The sequence below is a fragment of the Oncorhynchus keta genome, chromosome 37 (genome assembly GCF_023373465.1).
Source record: "Oncorhynchus keta strain PuntledgeMale-10-30-2019 chromosome 37, Oket_V2, whole genome shotgun sequence".
In the NCBI taxonomy this organism is placed as follows: Eukaryota; Metazoa; Chordata; class Actinopteri; order Salmoniformes; family Salmonidae; genus Oncorhynchus; species Oncorhynchus keta.
In genome coordinates, this window is record NC_068457.1 from 28,795,228 (window position 1) to 28,822,394 (window position 27,167).

Below are 27,167 nucleotides of genomic sequence, written 5' to 3' on the forward strand. Positions count from 1 at the left end.
TTACGGTGTGATCAGTTACGCTGTGATCAGTACGGGTGTGATCAGTTACGCTGTGATCAGGACGGGTGTGATCAGTTACGGTGTGATCAGTTACGGTGTGATCAGTTACGCTGTGATCAGGACGGGTGTGATCAGTTACGCTGTGATCAGTTACGCTGTGATCAGGACGGGTTTGATCAGTTACGGTGTGATCCCAAACGGCCAGAGGTCCTGGTCAAATGTAGTGTATTATATAGGGAATAGGGTGCCATCTGAGAAACAGACAGACACAACACCCTTCACCAACAGAGAAACAAACTGGATATCAGAGAAGAAGAACAGAGAAGTGTGTGTGTGTGTGTGTGTGTGTGTGTGTGTAAAAGAGGAGTTTCACTTAGTCTGTGCTCATCAAATGGTCTATTGCAAAATCCATCAAAAAGTTTGACATTTCACATATTTTAAAAAGTCAAAATAGTTTGACAGATAAATCAGTTTGCTATAAACCTTGCAAGCAGAGTGAGAACAAAACAACTGAAGCCTTTAAACAGACAGACTGACTGCATTGCAATGCGTTTTCCCTTTTCCTGTTCACAAAACGCTCATCTGGTTGTAACGCGTCGGCACAAAAAACAAATGAGATTTTACCGGCTAATTTGCATAATTGATGGATTCCCTGTAAATCCATGTGTTAATACAAAGGCTGATTTCTTGCTTTGTTCGACCCACAATCATGTTGTTCACTGATCGACATGAACAGGACCTTAGAGATGGAGAGAGATCAGTACTTGGAAATAACACTATTTGCATGGACTTTGCCACGGAGCGCTTCCACCATTTTAAAGTAGTCAACTGGACAGCGATTCCTATGAGTTGGGAGCGATCGGTCAATGATCAGAGAGCATCGTCTTCTTCAAATTGGTTTGCTTAGTTTTGTAAATGGCTTTAAGCTGTATCAATGCCTTGTAGTGGCCACAATAAATGAAAGACAAGATTTGGTTCAAGACCCCGGGCAATGCAGGTGGAGGTAAATCACTAATATTAGCGATACACTTTCTCAAACATAAAAAAAAAAAATAAGAAAATGTACTACTTTAAAATGGTGATAGCCCCAATGGTGCTGCTCATGCTGTCACTGATGTCATAATGGGACAGATACAAAGCAGAGAACTCTATAAATAGGACATAGCTTAGCCTGAGTGCCAGTCTGTTTGTGTCACCATGACAACTCCTTGTCACTCATAGTCGTGCCAAAAATAATTGGCTTGACTAATAGCAATGAAGTTGGCATGAGCACGAACAAATCTGGGATCAGCTTAAACGTTTGCTTTGGTTAGCAAAACATTAGCCAATTCTTCTGTTCAGTGTTTCAGCATTTCACATCCCATAGAGCTGGGTCATGTTCATCAGGGAACACCGAAACTAAATGTTTCGCAGTGGAAAAGGAAAACAAGTTTGTTTTTCCGAGATGGCTCAGCTAGTCCCTATCACGTTTACTTCAGTTTGGTGTCTAATGAATACGGCCCTGGTCAGAGCTGAAACCAGCTAGCATCAGGTTAGCTGGATGTTTCAACCCCACCTTGGTTAGCAAAGTGAAAAACAAACCATTGTTTTTTTGTTGTTGCTTGAAGGCAGAGAGACAGTTCTTAAGTAGTGTGGACACAATGTTCGGGTAGGGGAGCAGGTTGGAGGGGTGAGAGAGAGTGTGTGCAACACAGCAGAACATTTAGCAACAATTAGGAACTCTCCTGGCTGTGAACACAGCCTCACTGGGGAATCATCGTCTTCAAGTTCAGTCTCAGAAACCAGCAGCAGAGAGGAGCCACTGTAGTGAAGGAGGAGATGCCTCACTGGTCTGCTTGTACTGTGTTCTGCAGTAAGATCCTCCCCAGGGACAGACTCAAGCTCATCTCAGGTTTGGACCAGGACAGACATAGCAGAGGGGTTCAGCACTAGACCAGGACATAACAGAGGGGTTCAGCACTTAGACCAGGACAGACATAACAGAGGAGGGGTTCAGCACTAGACCAGGACATAACAGAGGAGGGGTTCAGCACTAGACCAGGACATAACAGAGGAGGGGTTCAGCACTAGACCAGGACAGAGCAGAGGAGGGGTTCAGCACTGGACCAGGACAGAGCAGAGGAGGGGTTCAGCACTAGACCAGGACATAACAGAGGAGGGGTTCAGCATTTAGACCAGGACAGAGAGGAGGGGTTCAGCACTAGACCAGGACAGAGCAGAGGGGTTCAGCACTAGACCAGGACAGAGCAGAGGAGGGGTTCAGCACTAGACCAGGACATAACAGAGGAGGGGTTCAGCATTTAGACCAGGACAGACATAACAGAGGGGTTCAGCACTAGACCAGGACATAACAGAGGAGGGGTTCAGCATTTAAACCAGGACAGACATAACAGAGGACCAGGACAGACATAACAGAGGACCAGGACAGACATAACAGAGGACCAGGACAGACATAACAGAGGACCAGGACAGACATAACAGAGGACCAGGACAGACATAACAGAGGACCAGGACAGACATAACAGAGGAGGGGTTCAGCACTAGACCAGGACATAACAGAGGACCAGGACAGACATAACAGAGGACCAGGACAGACATAACAGAGGACCAGGACAGACATAACAGAGGAGGGGTTCAGCACTAGACCAGGACAGACATAACAGAGGAGGGGTTCAGCACTAGACCAGGACAGACATAACAGAGGAGGGGTTCAGCACTAGACCAGGACAGACATAACAGAGGAGGGGTTCAGCACTAGACCAGGACAGACATAACAGAGGAGGGGTTCAGCACTAGACCAGGACAGACATAACAGAGGAGGGGTTCAGCACTAGACCAGGACAGACATAACAGAGGAGGGGTTCAGCACTAGACCAGGACAGACATAACAGAGGAGGGGTTCAGCACTAGACCAGGACATACATAACAGAGGACGGGTTCAGCTCTAGACCAGGACATAACAGAGGAGGGGTTCAGCTCGAAGACCAGGACAGACATAACAGAGGAGGGGTTCAGCACTAGACCAGGACAGACATAACAGAGGAGGGGTTCAGCTCTAGACCAGGACATAACAGAGGAGGGGTTCAGCTCTAGACCAGGACAGACATAACAGAGGAGGGGTTCAGCTCTAGACCAGGACAGACATAACAGAGGAGGGGTTCAGCACTAGACCAGGACATAACAGAGGAGGGGTTCAGCTCTAGACCAGGACATAACAGAGGAGGGGTTCAGCACTAGACCAGGACATAACAGAGGAGGGGTTCAGCTCTAGACCAGGACATAACAGAGGAGGGGTTCAGCACTAGACCAGGACATAACAGAGGAGGGGTTCAGCTCTAAGACCAGGACATAACAGAGGGGTTCAGCTCTAAGACCAGGACATAACAGAGGAGGGGTTCAGCTCTAGACCAGGACATAACAGAGGACCAGGACAGACATAACAGAGGACCAGGACAGACATAACAGAGGACCAGGACAGACATAACAGAGGACCAGGACAGACATAACAGAGGACCAGGACAGACATAACAGAGGACCAGGACAGACATAACAGAGGACCAGGACAGACATAACAGAGGACCAGGACAGACATAACAGAGGACCAGGACAGACATAACAGAGGACCAGGACAGACATAACAGAGGACCAGGACAGACATAACAGAGGAGGGGTTCAGCACTAGACCAGGACATACATAACAGAGGACGGGTTCAGCACTAGACCAGGACATAACAGAGGACCAGGACAGACTGTAGGTTTCACTTCAATGTTAGAGTCATTATGGATGTATGTGGAGTTTAGTTCTTGTTGTAGAACTTCATTCACAATTCAGTCGGTCATCAGTCTCCCTGTTGTTTATGCATGGTGGCACTGGAATAACTTCCTTCCTTCCTTCCTTCCTTCCCCACACACACACACACACACACACACACACACACACACACACAGTAGAGAAGTGTGGTCAGCTCTGTGTTTCTGAGTATGCTCCAGGACTACTCCCACTACGCTAGACCACGGTAGCCATGGTAACCTCTGTGCTTTTGTCCCCCATAGTCATCATCTGATATGACCCCCAGACGCAACCAATCACTGCTAGGCTCCTCCTGTCACACTGGTTCTGGGCGAGGCTTGGGTGGTGATGGTGGTCAAGGGGCTTCATGTGTGGTTGTTGCTATTGGCTAGTTGTCTCCTGGTGGGCGAGTCCCGTACCACCCTCTGGGCGGCACAGTGTGTGTGTACAGGCACGCCTCCTGGAAGACACACACAGTCCGGCTCGCTGAAGGTGTTGTGGCACAGAACACACCCCTTCTTCTGTGATACCAGGACTGGGCTCCTCCTCTGCTTCAACTGATGACACGACAACAAGGCCACAGTTACATCTCACCTTCATCACGACTCAGCAGAACGTAGGAGCAATTACCAAAAGATTTAAAATCAGAAGAGCTTTGTCGTAAACATACAGAGTTGTGTGTGTGTGTGTGTGTTGTTGTGAATGGGTAGATATTACTGCACTGTTGGAGCTAGAAACACAAGCATTTCGCTACACCCGCAATAACATCTGCTGAACACGTGTATGTGACCCAAAAAAAAATGTGATTTGATTTTGTGTGAGTGTGTGTGTGTCGCGTCGTTCCAATCTCACCCTGTCATGCTGCAGCTGTAGGTTCTCTGACCTCGCCAGCCCCAGTGCAACCTGGGAGGTGCGGCAGGCGTGCATACTCCCCCGCAGGGCGCGTCCGAGGAACGGGCGAAGCAGCTGCAGGGACCAGCCTTCAGGAAGCAGGTCCAGTACGCGCACAGCGTCGAACACCTCCCCGTGCCGGTTTAACAGGTCCACCGCTGCCATCTCCAGCTCCCCGGTGACCGTACTACTGGGAAGGTCCCGGTCCAGATAGACCCCCAGGAGGAGGTGGAAGAGGTTCTGCTGGTAGGCCGGGTCCCGGGAGGCGGAACCCCACACGCAGTAGGCCTCAGCCGCGGGGAAGTCTTTGAGCTGGTGCACCAGGATGTGTAACGCCTTATCGTGCTCCTCTAGTTTCCCGTGGAGCGTGGCTCTCTCCAGAAACAACTGGTCACATTCCTGTATCTTACCTGAAGGAGGGAGGGGGAGACAGAGCCATAGGTTATAGCAGGTTATAACCATGTCATTGTGGACAAAACCAGGGTTATAGCAGGTTATAACCACATCATGGATAAAACCAGGGTTATAGCAGGTTATAACCATGTCATCGTGGATAAAACCAGGGTTATAGTAGGTTATAACCACGTCATGGATAAAACCAGGGTTATAGCAGGTTATAACCACGTCATCGTGGATAAAACCAGGGTTATAGCAGGTTATAACCATGTCATGGATAAAACCAGGGTTATAGTAGGTTATAACCATGTCATGGATAAAACCAGGGTTATAGCAGGTTATAACCACATCGTGGATAAAACCAGGGTTATAGCAGGTTATAACCATGTCATCGTGGATAAAACCAGGGTTATAGCAGGTTATAACCACGTCATCGTGGATAAAACCAGGGTTATAGCAGGTTATAACCATGTCATCGTGGATAAAACCAGGGTTATAGCAGGTTATAACCATGTCATCGTGGATAAAACCAGGGTTATAGCAGGTTATAACCATGTCATCGTGGATAAAACCAGGGTTATAGCAGGTTATAACCATGTCATCGTGGATAAAACCAGGGTTATAGCAGGTTATAACCATGTCATCGTGGATAAAACCAGGGTTATAGCAGGTTATAACCATGTCATCGTGGATAAAACCAGGGTTATAGCAGGTTATAACCATGTCATCGTGGATAAAACCAGGGTTATAGCAGGTTATAACCATGTCATCGTGGATAAAACCAGGGTTATAGCAGGTTATAACCATGTCATCGTGGATAAAACCAGGGTTATAGCAGGTTATAACCATGTCATCGTGGATAAAACCAGGGTTATAGCAGGTTATAACCATGTCATCGTGGATAAAACCAGGGTTATAGCAGGTTATAACCATGTCATCGTGGATAAAACCAGGGTTATAGCAGGTTATAACCATGTCATCGTTATAGCAGGATAAAACCAGGGTTATAGCAGGTTATAACCATGTCATCGTGGATAAAACCAGGGTTATAGCAGGTTATAACCATGTCATCGTGGATAAAACCAGGGTTATAGCAGGTTATAACCATGTCATCGTGGATAAAACCAGGGTTATAGCAGGTTATAACCATGTCATCGTGGATAAAACCAGGGTTATAGCAGGTTATAACCATGTCATCGTGGATAAAACCAGGGTTATAGCAGGTTATAACCATGTCATCGTGGATAAAACCAGGGTTATAGCAGGTTATAACCATGTCATCGTGGATAAAACCAGGGTTATAGCAGGTTATAACCATGTCATCGTGGATAAAACCAGGGTTATAGCAGGTTATAACCATGTCATCGTGGATAAAACCAGAGTTATAGCAGGTTATAACCATGTCATCGTGGATAAAACCAGGGTTATAGTAGGTTATAACCATGTCATCGTGGATAACACCAGGGTTATAGCAGGTTATAACCATGTCATCGTGGATAAAACCAGGGTTATAGTAGGTTATAACCATGTCATTGTGGATAAACCAGGGTTATAGTAGGTTATAACCACGTCATTGTGGATAAAACCAGGGTTATAGTAGGTTATAACCACGTCATTGTGGATAAAACCAGGGTTATAGCAGGTCATACCCACGTCATCGTGGATAAAACCAGGGTTATAGCAGGTTATAACCACATCATGGATAAAACCAGGGTTATAGCAGGTTATAACCATGTCATCATGGATAAAACCAGGGTTATAGTAGGTTATAACCACGTCATGGATAAAACCAGGGTTATAGTAGGTTATAACCACGTCATCGTGGATAAAACCAGGGTTATAGTAGGTTATAACCATGTCATGGATAAAACCAGGGTTATAGTAGGTTATAACCATGTCATCGTGGATAAAACCAGGGTTATAGCAGGTTATAACCATGTCATCGTGGATAAAACCAGGGTTATAGTAGGTTATAACCATGTCATCATGGATAAAACCAGGGTTATAGCAGGTTATAACCATGTCATCGTGGATAAAACCAGGGTTATAGTAGGTTATAACCATGTCATTGTGGATAAAACCAGGGTTATAGTAGGTTATAACCATGTCATTGTGGATAAACCAGGGTTATAGTAGGTTATAACAATGTCATTGTGGATAAAACCAGGGTTATAGCAGGTCATAACCACGTCATCGTGGATAAAACCAGGGTTATAGTAGGTTATAACCACATCATGGATAAAACCAGGGTTATAGTAGGTTATAACCACATCATGGATAAAACCAGGGTTATAGTAGGTTATAACCACGTCATGGATAAAACCAGGGTTATAGTAGGTTATAACCACATCATGGATAAAACCAGGGTTATAGTAGGTTATAACCACGTGGATAAAACCAGTGGATAAAACCAGATAAAAAACGGTTATACGGGTTATATTAGGTTATAACCATGTCATGGATAAAACCAGTGTTATAGCAGGTTATAACCACATCATCGTGGATAAACCAGGGTTATAGTAGGTTATAACCACGTCATCATGGATAAACCAGGGTTATAGCAGGTTATAACCATGTCATCGTGGATAAAACCAGGGTTATAGTAGGTTATAACCACGTCATTGTGGATAAAACCAGGGTTATAGCAGGTTATAACCACGTCATGGATAAAACCAGGGTTATAGCAGGTTATAACCACGTCATCGTGGATAAAACCAGGGTTATAGTAGGTTATAACCACGTCATGGATAAAACCAGGGTTATAGCAGGTTATAACCACGTCATCGTGGATAAAACCAGGGTTATAGCAGGTTATAACCATGTCATGGATAAAACCAGGGTTATAGTAGGTTATAACCACATCATGGATAAAACCAGGGTTATAGTAGGTTATAACCACGTCATCGTGGATAAAACCAGGGTTATAGCAGGTTATAACCACGTCATCGTGGATAAAACCAGGGTTATAGTAGGTTATAACCACATCAGGGATAATAACCAGGGTTATAGTAGGTTATAACCACGTCATGGATAAAACCAGGGTTATAGTAGGTTATAACCACGTCATGGATAAAACCAGGGTTATAGTAGGTTATAACCACGTCATGGATAAAACCAGGGTTATAACCACGTCATCGTGGATAAAACCAGGGTTATAGTAGGTTATAACCACGTCATGGATAAAACCAGGGTTATAACCACGTCATCGTGGATAAACCAGGGTTATAGCAGGTTATAACCATGTCATCGTGGATAAAACCAGGGTTATAGTAGGTTATAACCACGTCATCGTGGATAAAACCAGGGTTATAGCAGGTTATAACCACGTCATGGATACAACCAGGGTTATAGCAGGTTATAACCACGTCATCGTGGATAAACCAGGGTTATAGCAGGTTATAACCACGTCATCGTGGATAAAACCAGGGTTATAGCAGGTTATAACCACGTCATGGATAAAACCAGGGTTATAACCACGTCATCGTGGATAAAACCAGGGTTATAGCAGGTTATAACCACGTCATGGATAAAACCAGGGTTATAACCACGTCATCGTGGATAAACCAGGGTTATAGCAGGTTATAACCACGTCATCGTGGATAAAACCAGGGTTATAGTAGGTTATAACCACGTCATCGTGGATAAAACCAGGGTTATAGCAGGTTATAACCACGTCATGGATAAAACCAGGGTTATAGCAGGTTATAACCACGTCATCGTGGATAAAAACCGGGGTTATAGCAGGTTATAACCACGTCATCGTGGATAAAACCAGGGTTATAGCAGGTTATAACCACGTCATCGTGGATAAAACCAGGGTTATAACCACGTCATCGTGGATAAAACCAGGGATATAGCAGGTTATAACCATGTCATGGATAAAACCAGGGTTATAGCAGGTTATAACCACGTCATCGTGGATAAAACCAGGGTTATAGCAGGTTATAACCATATCATCGTGGATAAAACCAGGGTTATAGTAGGTTATAACCACATCATGGATACAACCAGGGTTATAGCAGGTTATAACCACATCATGGATAAAACCAGGGTTATAGTAGGTTATAACCATGTCATGGATAAAACCAGGGCTATAGCAGGTTATAACCACGTCAGCGTGGATACAACCAGGGTTATAGCAGGTTATAACCACGTCATGGATACAACCAGGGTTATAGCAGGTTATAACCACGTCATGGATAAAACCAGGGTTATAGTAGGTTATAACCACGTCATGGATACAACCAGGGTTATAGCAGGTTATAACCACGTCATGGATACAACCAGGGTTATAGCAGGTTATAACCACGTCATGGATACAACCAGGGTTATAGCAGGTTATAACCACGTCATGGATACAACCAGGGTTATAGCAGGTTATAACCACGTCATGGATAAAACCAGGGTTATAGTAGGTTATAACCACGTCATGGATACAACCAGGGTTATAGCAGGTTATAACCACGTCATGGATACAACCAGGGTTATAGTAGGTTATAACCACGTCATCGTGGATACAACCAGGGTTATAGTAGGTTACAACCACGTCATGGATACAACCAGGGTTATAGTAGGTTATAACCCGTCATCGTGGATAAAAACGGGGTTATAGCAGGTCATAACCATGTCATGGATAAAACCAGGGCTATAGCAGGTTATAACCACGTCATCGTGGATACAACCAGGGTTATAGCAGGTTATAACCACGTCATGGATACAACCAGGGTTATAGCAGGTTATAACCACGTCATGGATAAAACCAGGGTTATAGTAGGTTATAACCACGTCATGGATACAACCAGGGTTATAGCAGGTTATAACCACGTCATGGATACAACCAGGGTTATAGCAGGTTATAACCACGTCATGGATACAACCAGGGTTATAGCAGGTTATAACCACGTCATGGATACAACCAGGGTTATAGCAGGTTATAACCACGTCATGGATAAAACCAGGGTTATAGTAGGTTATAACCACGTCATGGATACAACCAGGGTTATAGCAGGTTATAACCACGTCATGGATACAACCAGGGTTATAGTAGGTTATAACCACGTCATCGTGGATACAACCAGGGTTATAGTAGGTTACAACCACGTCATGGATACAACCAGGGTTATAGTAGGTTATAACCACGTCATCGTGGATAAAAAAACGGGGTTATAGCAGGTCATAACCATGTCATGGATAAAACCAGGGTTATAGCAGGTTATAACCACGTCATGGATACAACCAGGGTTATAGCAGGTTATAACCACGTCATGATACAACCAGGGTTATAGCAGGTTATAACCACGTCATCGTGGATAAACCAGGGTTATAGCAGGTTATTACCACGTCATCGTGGATAAAACCAGGGTTATAGCAGGTTATAACCACGTCATGGATACAACCAGGGTTATAGACATTCTGTCCTTTTTGGAGGACCCCATTATTCTGCCAGGAAACTAAATGTAGTGTATTGGTATCATCTCATGTTTAAACAATAACAATACCTCAACTGGACGAGATCAAACTAAAATATAGTTTAAAAACGTGGACATCAACAACATTGGCCACATCCAAAATTACACCCCATTCCTGATGAAGTGCACTACTTTTGACCTGAGCCCTGTGCACTGGATACGGAATAGGGTGTAATTTGGGACACAATGACAATGGACAGCTCACCCAGTAGTAGTTGGACGCGGTACAGGCTGGACTCCCTGAGGAGGAGCTGGAGTTTGTCCCGGGCTACAGACACCTGTTGGTCCACTGGGGGGGACTGAGACAGGAGAGACAGGACTCTGTCTGTGTACTGCACTGCCAGGTGGGTGTGGAGCTTCTCTTTCTACAGAGAGACAGAGTTACATACAGTAGAGACAGAGAGTTACATACATTAGACAGAGACAGAGTTACATACAGTAGACAGACAGCGTGAGAGAGACAGAGTTACATATATTTGACAGAGACAGAGACAGAGAGTTACATACATTAGACAGAGACAGAGTTACATACAGTAGACAGACAGCGTGAGAGAGACAGAGTTACATACAGTAGACAGAGAGACAGACAGAGTTACATACAGTAGACAGAGAGACAGACAGAGGGAGACAGAGAGTTACATACAGTAGACAGACAGCGTGAGAGAGACAGAGTTACATACAGTAGACAGAGACAGACAGTGACAGACAGCGAGAGAGAGGAGCGAGACGAGCGAGAGCGAGACGGCGAGAGCGAGACGGCGAGAGCGAGACGGCGAGAGAGAGACGGCGAGAGAGAGAGAGAGAGAGAGAGAGAGAGACGGCGAGAGCGAGAAGGCGAGAGAGAGAGAGAGAGAGAGAGAGAGAGAGAGAGAGAGAGAGAGACGAGAGAGAGAGAGACGGCGAGAGAGAGACGGCGAGAGAGAGAGAGAGCGAGAGAGAGAGACGGAGAGAGAGAGAGACGGCGAGAGAGAGAGAGAGTGCGAGAGAGAGAGAGTGAGAGAGAGAGAGAGTGCGAGAGAGAGAGAGTGCGAGAGAGAGAGAGTGCGAGAGTGAGAGAGAGAGAGTGCGAGAGTGAGAGAGAGAGAGAGAGAGAGTGCGAGAGAGAGAGAGAGAGAGCGAGAGAGAGAGAGAGAGAGAGAGAGAGAGTGCGAGAGAGAGAGAGAGAGAGAGAGTGAGAGAGAGAGAGAGAGAGAGAGAGAGAGAGAGCGAGAGAGAGAGAGAGAGAGAGAGAGAGAGAGAGTGCGAGAGAGAGAGAGAGAGTGCGAGAGAGAGAGAGAGTGAGAGAGAGAGAGAGAGAGTGCGAGAGAGAGAGAGAGAGAGAGTGCGAGAGAGAGAGAGAGAGAGAGAGAGAGAGAGAGAGTGCGAGAGAGAGAGAGAGAGCGAGAGAGAGAGAGAGAGTGCGAGAGAGAGAGAGAGAGTGCGAGAGAGAGAGAGAGAGAGAGAGAGAGAGAGTGAGAGAGAGAGAGAGAGAGAGAGAGAGAGAGAGAGAGTGCGAGAGAGAGAGAGAGTGCGAGAGAGAGAGAGAGTGCGAGAGAGAGAGAGAGTGCGAGAGAGAGAGACAGTGCGAGACAGAGAGAGAGAGAGACAGAGAGAGAGACAGAGAGAGAGAGACAGAGAGAGAGAGACAGAGAGAGAGAGACAGAGAGAGAGAGACAGAGAGACACAGAGAGAGAGAGAGAGACAGAGAGAGAGAGACAGAGAGAGAGAGAGAGAGAGACAGAGAGAGAGACAGAGAGAGAGACAGAGAGAGAGAGACAAAGAGAGAGAGAGCAGTAAAGACCAAGCGCCAGGGGAAGTTCAAGGAGGTAAATCGTGGAGTATGGAATATGTTCTGAAGTCCTGTGTAGTGTATGTTCTGACCTGTATCCGTCGGCCCAGCACCAGGTGTTCCAGGTAGAGCAGCAGAGCCTGGCTGTGTTTCCCCAGGTACGTGATGACGTCGTCTGGGTTCACCTGGTCCTTCTGCTCCTTAACCTGGTCCTGACCCACCGGCCTCCTGGTGAAGATCTGCACCCCTATCTAGAGAGACCACAGATAAACACCCATATAATTACAATGAGGAGAGTCTTCGACATCATGACTTAGCTTCTGCTAGAACTTAGGGCCCTGGTCAAAAGTAGTATACAATATAGGGCCCTGGTCAAAAGTAGTATACAATATAGGGCCCTGGTCAAAAGTAGTATACAATATAGGGCCCTGGTCAAAAGTAGTATACAATATAGGACCCTGGTCAAAAGTAGTATACAATATAGGACCCTGGTCAAAAGTAGTATACAATATAGGACCCTGGTCAAAAGTAGTATACAATATAGGGATTAAGGTGCCATTTCGAAACGCAGACAGAAACGTACCGTCTGGTCTCTCTGCAGGGCCCAGTCCGCATATTTCCACACCAGGTCCGGGTTGGAACAGAAACCCAGGAAGTCCACAATGTACTCATACAGGTCAGACCTGGTAGAGTCCTGAAGGTCCCCATTCACTACCCGCACCCACAACTACAGGAGGAGAGGAGAGAGGCATCTTACAACCCCATAGTCATTTCATTACAATTCATATTCAATTAATAATCAAGATAATGGATTGGATTTAATAGGGCTTTTCAACCTAGGTGCTCAAAACGCATTCGTTTAAGATGTGGCCAGGTTTGATTAGATTTATTTGATTTTGCCATATAAAGAGCCGTGGTGGTACGGTCACCGTGTTCAAACTAAGGTAGTGTACAGTAGTAGCATGTTTACCTGTAGAGCAGCTGAATCCTGTCCGTTATAATGGTAGAGGAGGCCTAGTGCAAAATACCTGATGTTTAGGAGAAAGGTAAACCAACATAAAAAAAACACACTCATTACAGACTTTAAAGGCAATAGCATAGCAGGCTACTTTGAACGCAATATCTTAGTGCCCACTAGGCTAACTATAGTAGTGCCAACTAGACTAGGCTAGCTGTCGTACCGGCTGGGCTAGGCTAGCTGCCGTACCCGCTAGGCAAGGCTAGCTGCCGTACCCGCTAGGCAAGGCTAGCTGCCGTACCCGCTAGGCTAGCTGCCGTACCCGCTAGGCTAGCTGCCGTACCCGCTAGGCAAGGCTAGCTGCCGTACCCGCTAGACAAGGCTAGCTGCCGTACCCGCTAAGCAAGGCTAGCTACCGTACCCGCTAAGCAAGGCTAGCTACCGTACCCGCTAGGCAAGGCTAGCTGCAGTACCCGCTAGGCTAGCTGCAGTACCCGCTAGGCTAGCTGCAGTACCCGCTAGGCTAGCTGCAGTACCCGCTAGGCTAGCTGCAGTACCCACTTGTGGTGTTTCTCTAGCCAGGGGGCGCTGTCTGCCAGTAAACAGGCGTTGGGGGAGGCCAGCAGGTCCAGAAGACTCTCATGGTCCTGCTCAGCGTAGAGCTTCAACAGAGCCGTGTCCACGTCCTCCCGGCATCCGTTAGCCCCCTCCGTGCTTCGCATCTCACCCAGGTACGTGATGAGGAACCTAGAATAATAATAATAATAATAATAATAATAATAATAATAATAATAATAGCCATTTAGCAGCCACTTTTACCACTTTATGGTCCTGGGAATCAAACCAATTATTATAGTCGTTGCAATCATCATACTCTGCCAACTGAGCTATAGAGGACCACGTCTCTTACCTCTTGCACCTCTGGACCTTGTCCTGGTCCCCCTGCGCCAGGTGGTTGAGGTCGGCGAACCCGTGGAGCGGTGGATGGCAGCGGGCGAAGGAGGAGGAGGCCGGGAGGAGGAGAGGGTAGAGGGAGATCAACTCCCGGACGTCCAACTGACCCGTCCGGAAGTGTTCTTTCGCTTCGAGAAACTGAAGCTGTCCAAACTGTATGAATCCTGCTTGCTGGAGGATTCTTTTGTGCAATATCTGAGGAAGGAGGGCGTGGGGGGGGGGTGTAATGAAATGCATCACATCTCATCCCTCTTATTCTATATTTTACATTTCATAAGGATACAATCACCCCAGTTAAATGAGCCACCTGGGAACACGATGCATCACTGTCACAATAACCCCCTGGGCTGTACTCACAAAAGACCAAGATAAACTATAGAAATTAACTTTTTTAGTTATTAAAAAAAAAAAAAAAAAAATCCACTCCCCTTTTCTCCAATTTCATGGTATCCAATTGGTAGTTACAGTCTTGTCCCATCACTGCAACTCTCATAGGGACTCGGGAGAGGAGAAGGTCGAGATTCGTGCGTCCTCCGAAACACAACCCAACCAAGCCGCACTGCTTCTTGACACAATGCCCACTTAACCCGGAAGCCAGCCGCACTAATGTGTCGGAGGAAACACAGTACAACTGGCGCCCGTGTCAGCGTGCACTGCTCCCGGCCCACCACAGGAATCGCAATGGGACAAGAACATCCCTGCCGGCCAAACCCTCCCCTAACCCGGACGACGCTGGGCCAATTGTGCGCCGCCCCATGGGTCTCCTGGTTGCAGTCGGCTGCGACACAGCCTGGACTCGAACCAGGATCTCTAGTAGCCTTAGACCACTGCTCCACTAGTGGCACAGCTAGCACTGCCTTAGACCCCTGCTCCTCTAGTGGCACAGCTAGCACTGCCTTAGACCCCTGCTCTACTAGTGGCACAGCTAGCGCTGCCTTAGACCCCTGCTCCTCTAGTGGCACAGCTAGCGACCCCTGCCTTAGACCACTGCTCCACTAGTGGCACAGCTAGCACTGCCTTAGACCCCTGCTCCTCTAGTGGCACAGCAGCTGCCTGACTACTGCTCCACTAGTGGACAGCCCTGCTAGACCCCTGCTCTACTAGTGGCACAGCTAGCGCCTGCACCCCTGCTCTACTAGTACAGCTAGCACTGCCTGACTACTGCTCTACTAGTGGCACAGCTAGCACTGCCTTAGACCACTGCTCCTCTAGTGGCACAGCTAGCACTGCCTTAGACCACTGCTCCTCTAGTGGCACAGCTAGCACTGCCTTAAGACTACTGCTCTACTAGTGGCACAGCTAGCGCTGACTTAGACTACTGCTCCACTAGTGGTACAGCTAGCACTGCCTTAGACCCCTGCTCCACTAGTGGCACAGCTAGCGCTGCCTTAGACCCCTGCTCTACTAGTGGTACAGCTAGCACTGCCTTAGACCCCTGCTCTACTAGTGGTACAGCTAGCACTGCCTTAGACCCCTGCTCTACTAGTGGTACAGCTAGCGCTGCCTTAGACTACTGCTCTACTAGTGGCACAGCTAGCGTTGCCTTAGACTACTGCTCCACTAGTGGCACAGCTAGCGCTGCCTTAGACCCCTGCTCTACTAGTGGCACAGCTAGTGCTGCCTTAGACCACTGCTCCTCTAGTGGCACAGCTAGCGCTGCCTTAGACCCCTGCTCTACTAGTGGCACAGCTAGCACTGCCTTAGACCCCTGCTCTACTAGTGGCACAGCTAGCGCTGCCTTAGACCCCTGCTCTACTAGTGGCACAGCTAGCACTGCCTTAGACTACTGCTCTACTAGTGGCACAGCTAGCACTGCCTTAGACCACTGCTCCTCTAGTGGCACAGCTAGCACTGCCTTAGACTACTGCTCCACTAGTGGCACAGCTAGCACTGCCTTAGACCACTGCTCTACTAGTGGCACAGCTAGCACTGCCTTAGACCACTGCTCCACTAGTGGCACAGCTAGCACTGCCTTAGACCACTGCTCTACTAGTGGCACAGCTAGCACTGCCTTAGACCACTGCTCTACTAGTGGCACAGCTAGCACTGCCTTAGACCACTGCTCCACTAGTGGCACAGCTAGCACTGCCTTAGACCACTGCTCTACTAGTGGCACAGCTAGCACTGCCTTAGACCACTGCTCTACTAGTGGCACAGCTAGCACTGCCTTAGACCACTGCTCCACTAGTGGCACAGCTAGCACTGCCTTAGACTACTGCTCCACTAGTGGCACAGCTAGCGCTGCCTTAGACCCCTGCTCCACTAGTGGCACAGCTAGCACTGCCTTAGACCACTGCTCCTCTAGTGGCACAGCTAGCACTGCCTTAGACCACTGCTCCTCTAGTGGCACAGCTAGCACTGCCTTAGACCACTGCTCCTCTAGTGGCACAGCGAGCACTGCCTTAGACCACTGCTCCACTAGTGACACAGCTAGCACTGCCTTAGACCACTGCTCCTCTAGTGGCACAGCTAGCACTGCCTTAGACTACTGCTCCACTAGTGGCACAGCTAGCACTGTCTTAGACCACTGCTCCTCTAGTGGCACAGCTAGCACTGCCTTAGACCACTGCTCCTCTAGTGGCACAGCTAGCACTGCCTTAGACCACTGCTCCTCTAGTGGCACAGCTAGCACTGCCTTAGACCACTGCTCCTCTAGTGGCACAGCTAGCACTGCCTTAGACCACTGCTCCTCTAGTGGCACAGCTAGCACTGCCTTAGACCACTGCTCCACTAGTGGCACAGCTAGCACTGCCTTAGACCACTGCTCCTCTAGTGGCACAGCTAGCACTGCCTTAGACCCGTGCTCTACTAGTGGCACAGCTAGCGCTGCCTTAGACCCCTGCTCTACTAGTGGCACAGCTAGCGCTGCCTTAGACCCCTGCTCTACTAGTGGTACAGCTAGCACTGCCTTAGACTACTGCTCTACTAGTGGCACAGCTAGCACTGCCTTAGACCCCTGCTCCTCTAGTGGCACAGCTAGCGCTGCCTTAGACTACTGCTCCACTAGTGGCACAGCTAGCACTGCCTTAGACCCCTGCTCTACTAGTGGCACAGCTAGCGCTGTCTTAGACCCCTGCTCTACTAGTGGTACAGCTAGCACTGCCTTAGACTACTGCTCTACTAGTGGCACAGCTAGCACTGCCTTAGACCCCTGCTCCTCTAGTGGCACAGCTAGCGCTGCCTTAGACTACTGCTCCACTAGTGGCACAGCTAGCACTGCCTTAGACTACTGCTCCACTAGTGGCACAGCTAGCACTGCCTTAGACCACTGCTCCTCTAGTGGCACAGCTAGCACTGCCTTAGACCACTGCTCCTCTAGTGGCACAGCTAGCGCTGCCTTAGACCCCTGCTCCACTAGTGGCACAGCTAGCACTGCCTTAGACCCCTGCTCCACTAGTGGCACAGCTAGCACTGCCTTAGACCACTGCTCCACTAGTGGCACAGCTAGCACTGCCTTAGACCCCTGCTCTACTAGTGGTACAGCTAGCACTGCCTTAGACCACTGCTCCTCCAGTGGCACAGCGATGCCTTAGACCCCTGCTCCACTAGGGAGGCCTAGAAATCAGCATTTTGATAATCTGTTCTCAGCTCAGTATTGAAAAGCTCTCTAGCAGAAACACTATTTGTGGCAGACAGTCTGTACCTGGAACTTGTCTTTGGGAATGTTCCTCCTGGCTCCCTCAGTCAGAGCCAGGGCCTCCTCCACTCTGTGTCCAGCTAGCAGCTCCTGAATCTGTCTCTCCAGGGGTAGGGGCACCAGCACGTACACAGCCTTAGTGGAGGCCAGAACCACCTTACCTATAGGGACAGAGACAGTTAGGAACAGAGACTGAGGACAGGGACACAGTTAGGGACAGAGACAGGGACACAGTTAGGGACAGAGACAGTTAGGGACAGAGACAGGGACACAGTTAGGGACAGAGACAGGGGACAGAGACAGTTAGGAACAGAGACTGAGGACAGGGACACAGTTAGGGACAGAGACAGTTAGGAACAGAGACAGGGACACAGTGAGGAACAGAGACAGGGACAGAGACAGTTAGGAACAGAGACAGTTAGGAACAGAGACAGGGACACAGTGAGGAACAGAGACAGGGGACAGAGACAGTTAGGAACAGAGACAGTTAGGAACAGAGACAGGGGACAGGGACACAGCTAGGGACAGAGAGTTAGGAACAGAGACAGGGACACAGTGAGGAACAGAGACAGTTAGGAACAGAGACAGGGACACAGTGAGGAACAGAGACAGTTAGGAACAGAGACAGGGACACAGTTAGGGACAGAGACAGTTAGGAACAGAGACAGGGACAGGGACACAGCTAGGGACAGAGAGTTAGGAACAGAGACAGGGACACAGTGAGGACACAGAGACAGTTAGGAACAGAGACAGTTAGGAACAGAGACAGGGACATAGTGAGGAACAGAGACAGTTAGGGACAGAGACAGGGACACAGTGAGGAACAGAGACAGTTAGGGACAGAGACAGGGACACAGTGAGGAACAGAGACAGTTAGGAACAGAGACAGGGACACAGTTAGGAACAGAGACAGTTAGGAACAGAGACAGGGACACAGTGAGGAACAGAGACAGTTAGGAACAGAGACAGGGACACAGTGAGGAACAGAGACAGGGGACAGAGACAGTTAGGAACAGAGACAGTTAGGAACAGAGACAGTTAGGAACAGAGACAGGGACACAGTGAGGGACAGAGACAGTGAGGAACAGAGACAGGGACACAGTTAGGGACAGAGACAGTTAGGGACAGAGACAGGGACACAGTGAGGAACAGAGACAGTTAGGAACAGAGATAGTTAGGAACAGAGACAGGGACACAGTTAGGGACAGAGACAGGGGACAGAGACAGGGGACAGAGACAGGGGACAGAGACAGTTAGGAACAGAGACAGTTAGGAACAGAGACAGTTAGGAACAGAGACAGGGACACAGTTAGGGACAGAGACAGGGGACAGAGACAGTTAGGAACAGAGACTGAGGACAGGGACACAGTTAGGGACAGAGACAGTTAGGAACAGAGACAGGGACACAGTTAGGGACAGAGACAGTTAAGAACAGAGACAGGGACACAGTTAGGGACAGAGACAGGGACACAGTGAGGAACAGAGACAGGGACACAGTTAGGGACAGAGACAGTGAGGAACAGAGACAGGGACACAGTTAGGGACAGAGACAGTGAGGAACAGAGACAGGGACACAGTGAGGAACAGAGACAGTTAGGAACAGAGACAGGGGACAGAGACAGTTAGGGACAGAGACAGTTAGGAACAGAGACAGGGACACAGTGAGGAACAGAGACAGGGGACAGAGACAGTTAGGAACAGAGACAGGGACACAGTTAGGGACAGAGACAGGGACACAGTGAGGAACAGAGACAGTTAGGAACAGAGACAGGGACACAGTTAGGGACAGAGACAGTTAGGAACAGAGACAGGGACACAGTGAGGAACAGAGACAGTTAGGAACAGAGACAGTTAGGAACAGAGACAGGGACACAGTTAGGGACAGAGACAGTTAGGGACAGAGACAGGGACACAGTGAGGAACAGAGACAGTTAGGAACAGAGACAGTTAGGAACAGAGACAGGGACACAGTGAGGAACAGAGACAGTTAGGAACAGAGACAGTTAGGAACAGAGACAGTTAGGAACAGAGACAGGGACACAGTTAGGGACAGAGACAGGGACACAGTGAGGAACAGAGACAGTTAGGAACAGAGACAGTTAGGAACAGAGACAGGGACACAGTTAGGGACAGAGACAGTTAGGGACAGAGACAGTTAGGGACACAGTGAGGGACAGAGACAGTTAGGAACAGAGACAGGGACACAGTGAGGAACAGAGACAGTTAGGAACAGAGACAGTTAGGAACAGAGACAGGGACACAGTGAGGAACAGAGACAGTTAGGAACAGAGACAGGGACACAGTGAGGGACAGAGAGTTAGGAACAGAGACAGGGGACAGAGACAGTTGGGAACAGAGACAGGGGACAGAGACAGGGACACAGTTAGGAACAGGGGTAGGGGCACCAGAACATACACAACTTTAGAGGAGGCCAGAACTAGTTTACCTAAAAAAAAAAAAACACAGACAGGGACTGGTCACAGTTAGGTTTAGGGACAGGGACGGGTCAGGGACACAGACAGGTCAGGGTCAGGGACACAGACAGGTCAGGGTCAGGGACACAGACAGGTCAGGGTCAGGGACACAGACAGGTCAGGGTCAGGGACACAGACAGGTCAGGGTCAGGGACACAGTGAGGAACAGAGACAGTTAGGAACAGAGACAGTTAGGAACAGAGACAGGGACACAGTGAGGAACAGAGACAGTTAGGAACAGAGACAGTTAGGAACAGAGACAGTTAGGAACAGAGACAGGGACACAGTTAGGGACAGAGACAGGGACACAGTGAGGAACAGAGACAGTTAGGAACAGAGACAGGGACACAGTTAGGGACAGAGACAGTTAGGGACAGAGACAGTTAGGGACACAGTTAGGGACAGAGACAGTGAGGAACAGAGACAGGGACACAGTGAGGAACAGAGACAGTTAGGAACAGAGACAGGGGACAGAGACAGTTAGGGACAGAGACAGTTAGGAACAGAGACAGGGACACAGTGAGGAACAGAGACAGGGGACAGAGACAGTTAGGAACAGAGACAGGGACACAGTTAGGGACAGAGACAGGGACACAGTGAGGAACAGAGACAGTTAGGAACAGAGACAGGGACACAGTTAGGGACAGAGACAGTTAGGAACAGAGACAGGGACACAGTGAGGAACAGAGACAGTTAGGAACAGAGACAGGGACACAGTTAGGGACAGAGACAGTTAGGGACAGAGACAGTTAGGGACAGAGACAGTGAGGAACAGAGACAGTTAGGAACAGAGACAGTTAGGAACAGAGACAGTTAGGAACAGAGACAGTTAGGAACAGAGACAGGGACACAGTTAGGGACAGAGACAGGGACACAGTGAGGAACAGAGACAGTTAGGAACAGAGACAGTTAGGAACAGAGACAGGGACACAGTTAGGGACAGAGACAGTTAGGGACAGAGACAGTTAGGGACAGAGACAGTTAGGAACAGAGACAGGGACACAGTTAGGGACAGAGACAGGGACACAGTGAGGAACAGAGACAGTTAGGAACAGAGACAGTTAGGAACAGAGACAGGGACACAGTTAGGGACAGAGACAGTTAGGGACAGAGACAGTTAGGGACACAGTGAGGGACAGAGACAGTTAGGAACAGAGACAGGGACACAGTGAGGAACAGAGACAGTTAGGAACAGAGACAGTTAGGAACAGAGACAGGGACACAGTTAGGGACAGAGACAGGGACACAGTGAGGAACAGAGACAGTTAGGAACAGAGACAGGGGACAGAGACAGGGACACAGTTAGGAACAGGGGTAGGGGCACCAGAACATACACAACTTTAGAGGAGGCCAGAACTAGTTTACCTAAAAAAAAAAAAACACAGACAGGGACTGGTCACAGTTAGGTTTAGGGACAGGTCAGGGTCAGGGACACAGACAGGTCAGGGTCAGGGACACAGACAGGTCAGGGTCAGGGACACAGACAGGTCAGGGTCAGGGACACAGACAGGTCAGGGACAGGGACACAGACAGGTCAGGGACAGGTCAGGGTCACAGACAGGTCAGGGACACAGACAGGTCAGGGACACAGACAGGTCAGGGACACAGACAGGTCAGGGTTAGGGACACAGACAGGTCAGGGACACAGACAGGAACGGGTCACCATCTCTTCAGCCATAGATCATGTAGACATAGGTCTACTGAGGTAAGCCAACAAGGCTAGACATTTAGACTAGTGTAGGGGAGCAATGTTGGCACCTTCAAAGTCCTGTAGGATGTGTCCGTCTCTGAAGGAGAGGGTCTGTTTGAGCTGCTGGTCCAGCATACTGTGGATGGTGACGAAGCCCTCGTCTAGCGCCACCACATAGGGAAAACACACAGCCGCTCCCATCACACTCTCTGACCAGTTCACTGGGGCACGCTGGGATATACCCTCTGCATTGGCAAACATACCTGAGAGAGAGAGACAGAGAGACAGAGAGAGAGAGACAGAGAGAGAGAGAGAGACAGAGAGAGAGAGAGAGAGACAGAGAGAGAGACAGAGAGAGAGAGAGAGAGACAGAGAGAGCATACTTCACTAGTGATATGTTAGTAATAAGATCTACTGATAAACAATACAGCTGATGTTGTAATGACTCACCCAGGCCACCAGGGGCAGCCAAGAGGAACTCCTCCCTGCCGATCCTCTTGACTATGGGCTTCCTCTCCTCGCTGTCATAGGGGAACAGGTCCTGCGCGGCCCCTGTGCTGTAGTTAAGGATCATGTACTGCGTGGAGAGGGCCAGGCACAGGAAGTAACCGTCCAGACTGACCGCACACGGCTGCTCCGGCGTGTTGACCTCTTTCACCAGCTGCACCCTGTCCTCGTAAACCATGTATATCTGGACGGTGCGCCGCCGGGCCGAGAGCACCCCGATCTCCACGCAGAACGGGTCCCCGTTCACCGGGTTCTCGTTGACGCAGAACGCGGCCACGCCCTTAATCTTGGCCCCGCCCGAAGGTACGGGTTCTAAGGTGATCATGTCAATAACACTGACTGTAGCGTCACAGAGCACAATGATGCGTTCTAACGCTGACGCGGCCTTCAGGGCCTCCACGGGCTTTTTCAGGCCCAGGTACTTGAACAGCAGCTTCTGGACGGTGTAGGATAGCATCCCCTTGGTCGTGGCATGCTCCTCTAGCAGGAAGTGATGTATGAAGCAGTCGTTGGTGCCCACGTACAGGTGCTTGCCGCAGCACTCGATGCACTCAATGTTGATGCGGGCCTTGTCTCCCATCAGGAGCTCCCGCTCCACGGCAGGGACCAGCTCAAATGCCTTCACACTCATCTTGAAGGCACAGCACACATCTACTGCAAGAGAGGAGGAGATCAGGTCAACACAGACATCTACTGCAAGAGAGGAGGAGATCAGGTCAACACAGACATCTACTGCAAGAGAGGAGGAGATCAGGTCAACACAGACATCTCCTGCAAGAGAGGAGGAGATCAGGTCAACACAGACATCTCCTGCAAGAGAGGAGGAGATCAGGTCAACACAGACATCTCCTGCAAGAGTCAGGAGGGTGAGATCAGGTCAACACAGACATCTCCTGCAAGAGTCAGGAGGGTGAGATCAGGTCAACACAGACATCTCCTGCAAGAGTCAGGAGGGTCAACACAGAGATCAGGTCAACACAGACATCTACTGCAAGATCAGAGGAGGGATCAGGTCAACACAGACATCTACTGCAAGAGGAGGAGATCAGGTCAACACAGACATCTACTGCAAGAGAGGAGGAGATCAGGTCAACACAGACATCTCCTGCAAGAGAGGAGGGATCAACACAGACATCCTGCAAGAGAGGAGGAGATCAGGTCAACACAGACATCTACTGCAAGAGAGGAGGAGATCAGGTCAACACAGACATCTCCTGCAAGAGAGGAGGAGATCAGGTCAACACAGACATCTCCTGCAAGAGAAGAGGAGATCAGGTCAACACAGACATCTCCTGCAAGAGAGGAGAGGAGGTCAACACAGATCAGGTCAACACAGACATCTACTGCAAGAGAGGAGATCAGGTCAACACAGACATCTCCTGCAAGAGAGGAGGAGATCAGGTCAACACAGACATCTCCTGCAAGAGAGGAGGAGATCAGGTCAACACAGACATCTACTGCAAGAGAGGAGGAGATCAGGTCAACACAGACATCTCCTGCAAGAGAGGAGGAGATCAGGTCAACACAGACATCTACTGCAAGAGAGGAGGAGATCAGGTCAACACAGACATCTACTGCAAGAGAGGAGGAGATCAGGTCAACACAGACATCTCCTGCAAGAGAGGAGGAGATCAGGTCAACACAGACATCTCCTGCAAGAGAAGAGGAGATCAGGTCAACACAGACATCTCCTGCAAGAGAGGAGGGGATCAGGTCAACACAGACATCTCCTGCAAGAGAAGAGGAGATCAGGTCAACACAGACATCTCCTGCAAGAGTCAGGAGGGTGAGATCAGGTCAACACAGACATCTCCTGCAAGAGAAGAGGAGATCAGGTCAACACAGACATCTCCTGCAAGAGAGGAGGAGATCAGGTCAACACAGACATCTCCTGCAAGAGTGAGGAGGGTGAGATCAGGTCAACACAGACATCTACTGCAAGAGAGGAGGAGATCAGGTCAACACAGACATCTCCTGCAAGAGTCAGGAGGGTGAGATCAGGTCAACACAGACATCTCCTGCAAGAGAGGAGGAGATCAGGTCAACACAGACATCTCCTGCAAGAGTCAGGAGGGTGAGATCAGGTCAACACAGACATCTCCTGCAAGAGTCAGGAGGAGATCAGGTCAACACAGACATCTACTGCAAGAGAGGAGGAGATCAGGTCAACACAGACATCTCCTGCAAGAGTGAGGAGGGTGAGATCAGGTCAACACAGACATCTACTGCAAGAGAGGAGGAGATCAGGTCAACACAGACATCTACTGCAAGAGAGGATGAGATCAGGTCAACACAGACATCTACTGCAAGAGACATCTCCTGCAAGGTCAGGAGGAGATCAGGACATCTCCTCAACACAGACATCTCCTGCAAGAGTCAGGAGGGGAGATCAGGTCAACACAGACATCTCCTGCAAGAGTCAGGAGGGTGAGATCAGGTCAACACAGACATCTCCTGCAAGAGAGGAGGAGATCAGGTCAACACAGACATCTCCTGCAAGAGAGGAGGGGATCAGGTCAACACAGACATCTCCTGCAAGAGAAGAGGGAGATCAGGTCAACACAGACATCTCCTGCAAGAGAAGAGGAGATCAGGTCAACACAGACATCTCCTGCAAGAGAAGAGGGGATCAGGTCAACACAGACATCTACTGCAAGAGAAGAGGAGATCAGGTCAACACAGACATCTACTGCAAGAGAAGAGGGGATCAGGTCAACACAGACATCTCCTGCAAGAGAGGAGGGATCAGGTCAACACAGACATCTCCTGCAAGAGAGGAGGAGATCAGGTCAACACAGACATCTACTGCAAGAGAAGAGGGGATCAGGTCAACACAGACATCTCCTGCAAGAGAGGAGGAGATCAGGTCAACACAGACATCTACTGCAAGAGAAGAGGGGATCAGGTCAACACAGACATCTCCTGCAAGAGAAGAGGGGATCAGGTCAACACACTGTGGATGCGTCCCAATTCTCCACCCTTTTCCCAAAGTGTGCACTTGCACACTTACAGGTTATTTCTATAACAATGGTGGAAATTTCCTTCAGCCAATGCTTTTAAATCCATGCACACTTTGGGAGAAGGGTGGATAATTGGGATGCATCCTGTAAGTGCAAAGAAACAGCCTTTCCAATAATATTTTACAAACTCTCACTGAGAGTCCCAACTCCAAGGCTGGTGTGGAATCAGTAGGACCAGGAACTTTTCCTGATCACGTGAACGGACGTGGACAAACTAGTTAGCTTGGAGGATACCGCAATAATGGTACAACTAGAGACTTCTAGCAATTATCACTTGACAGTTAGCCATCATGCTAGCTTAGCTGGCAACAAACCTTCTCTATACCATCATTACTAGAGTAATTGTGTGGCACTTTGATTAGCAAACCCAGAGCCAAAAATGGGTCCGTTAATTACCTAGCAACATCATGCAAATATTGACTATCCGTTGTGGAAGTAGAGCAATGACTGAAGTAAAGTAAGCTCTCTAGCTAATGTTAACCAGTTTTAGCAGCCTGCTAGCTAGCTGACTGGCTGTATGTAACTAGCTACTAAGCAATGACTCAGGCTGTCATTATTGGTAAATCGGTGCTGCCGTTAAACTGTACAAACCTTTCAAAAACAGCTATTTTACATGTCCATACAAAGACGATAGCTAGAAGCTGTCATACCCCAGCAGTAGCCACTGCAGATCTAGTATAGGAGACGCCGATGTACCACGGCCTTCCTGTCTTTTCACTTCTCAATCTCTCCCTTCGCTGCTAACCGCTAGGGAGAGCTGCCTGCTACGTTTTCAGGTCGAAGAAGGTCATGAGGAGGTTGTGCTTCCTGTTTACAATGCATTGGGGCAATTATATACATATATTGACAAAATACATGTCTTTCCGCCCTAAAATGGGAGTTGTTGTCCACAAAGCGGCAGTGCGGGCTGTTTAGCTTCCAACTATCCTTTCTTTGGATTAGTGGAACTTATATTCGATCAAATAAACCTCACGTTTGCTCACATTGTATATAGACTTGTTTATACTGTATTATTGACTGTATGTTTGTTTTACTCCATGTGTAACTCTGTGTCGTTGTATCTGTCGAACTGCTTTGCTTTATCTTGGCTAGGTTGCAATTGTAAATGAGAACTTGTTCTCAACTTGCCTACCTGGTTAAATAAAGGTGAAATAAAAATAAAACGTTGCAAATAAGACATAGCCATCATTTTTTTGACCAATTTGTTGACTAACACTCCTTGACCTCCATACAAAAACTCCTTGCTTGGTGGGAGAAAACACGGCACCTGCTGGAGGGAGACAGATTTTCTTCCTGGTTGGTGGGAGGAGCAATAGGAGGATGGGCTCATTGTAATGGCTGGAATGGTGTTAATGGAACGGAGTCAAACATGGAGTTTCCATGTGTTTTATCCCGTTCTCTGGCTCCATTCCAGACATTACAATGAGCCCCTCCCTCCTATTGCTCCTCCCACCAGCCTACCTGTGAGAAGACATTAAAACCAGATTGGGGGCTAAAGAGCCTGCCAGCTTGTTGTCCTAACAAACGGAAATGAGTTACCTGTGGTTCCTTCAGCCATTCCTTATCCTATATAAGGTCTGAGGTTTACACAGGCTTAGGAGATCTTATTCGTTT

General features: G+C 48.6%; 1 protein-coding gene and 1 long non-coding RNA gene across 7 annotated transcripts; one reads left to right on the plus strand and one right to left on the minus strand.

Moving 5' to 3' along the window:
- Window positions 1-379: 379 nt before the first annotated feature.
- Window positions 380-26,373, minus strand: LOC118379094 (transforming growth factor-beta receptor-associated protein 1 homolog). Of its 4 annotated transcripts, none has more exons than XM_052500114.1 (12): window positions 26,204-26,373; window positions 22,477-23,187; window positions 22,095-22,289; window positions 17,869-18,023; window positions 14,182-14,420; window positions 13,833-14,018; window positions 13,284-13,341; window positions 12,897-13,040; window positions 12,406-12,564; window positions 10,751-10,910; window positions 4,643-5,091; window positions 380-4,347 (listed from the first exon to the last, which is right to left on the minus strand). In XM_052500114.1, the coding sequence occupies exons 2-12, from the start codon at window positions 23,162-23,164 to the stop codon at window positions 4,156-4,158; spliced, it is 2,625 nt and encodes an 874-aa protein (XP_052356074.1). In that variant the 5' UTR covers window positions 23,165-23,187; window positions 26,204-26,373; the 3' UTR covers window positions 380-4,155. The 4 variants fall into 4 exon arrangements, with proteins under 4 accessions (XP_052356074.1, XP_052356077.1, XP_052356076.1 ...); XM_052500117.1 differs by having other exon boundaries at window positions 22,477-23,184; window positions 26,204-26,353; XM_052500116.1 differs by having other exon boundaries at window positions 26,145-26,313.
- LOC127916852 (uncharacterized) lies at window positions 23,195-25,182 on the plus strand. 3 transcript variants are annotated; one of them, XR_008096322.1, is made up of 5 exons: window positions 23,195-23,326; window positions 23,692-23,730; window positions 23,935-24,129; window positions 24,452-24,617; window positions 25,089-25,182. It is a non-coding gene; the product is annotated as an uncharacterized LOC127916852 (long non-coding RNA). The 3 variants fall into 3 exon arrangements; XR_008096323.1 differs by lacking the exons at window positions 24,452-24,617; window positions 25,089-25,182 and adding an exon at window positions 24,742-24,809; XR_008096324.1 differs by lacking the exons at window positions 24,452-24,617; window positions 25,089-25,182 and adding an exon at window positions 24,659-24,709.
- Window positions 26,374-27,167: the final 794 nt, after the last annotated feature.

Bases quoted from the DNA above. Each gene is read 5' to 3' on its own strand.
- LOC118379094 (XM_052500114.1), bottom strand. From the start codon at position 23,164: ATGAGTGTGAAGGCATTTGAGCTGGTCCCTGCCGTGGAGCGGGAGCTC. The intron at 14,019-14,181 runs GTAAGAGACGTG...TTATTATTCTAG, and splicing joins AAGGTCCAGAGGTGCAAGAG to GTTCCTCATCACGTACCTGG. The intron at 13,342-13,832 runs GTGGGTACTGCA...CCTAAACATCAG, and splicing joins TGGCTAGAGAAACACCACAA to GTATTTTGCACTAGGCCTCC.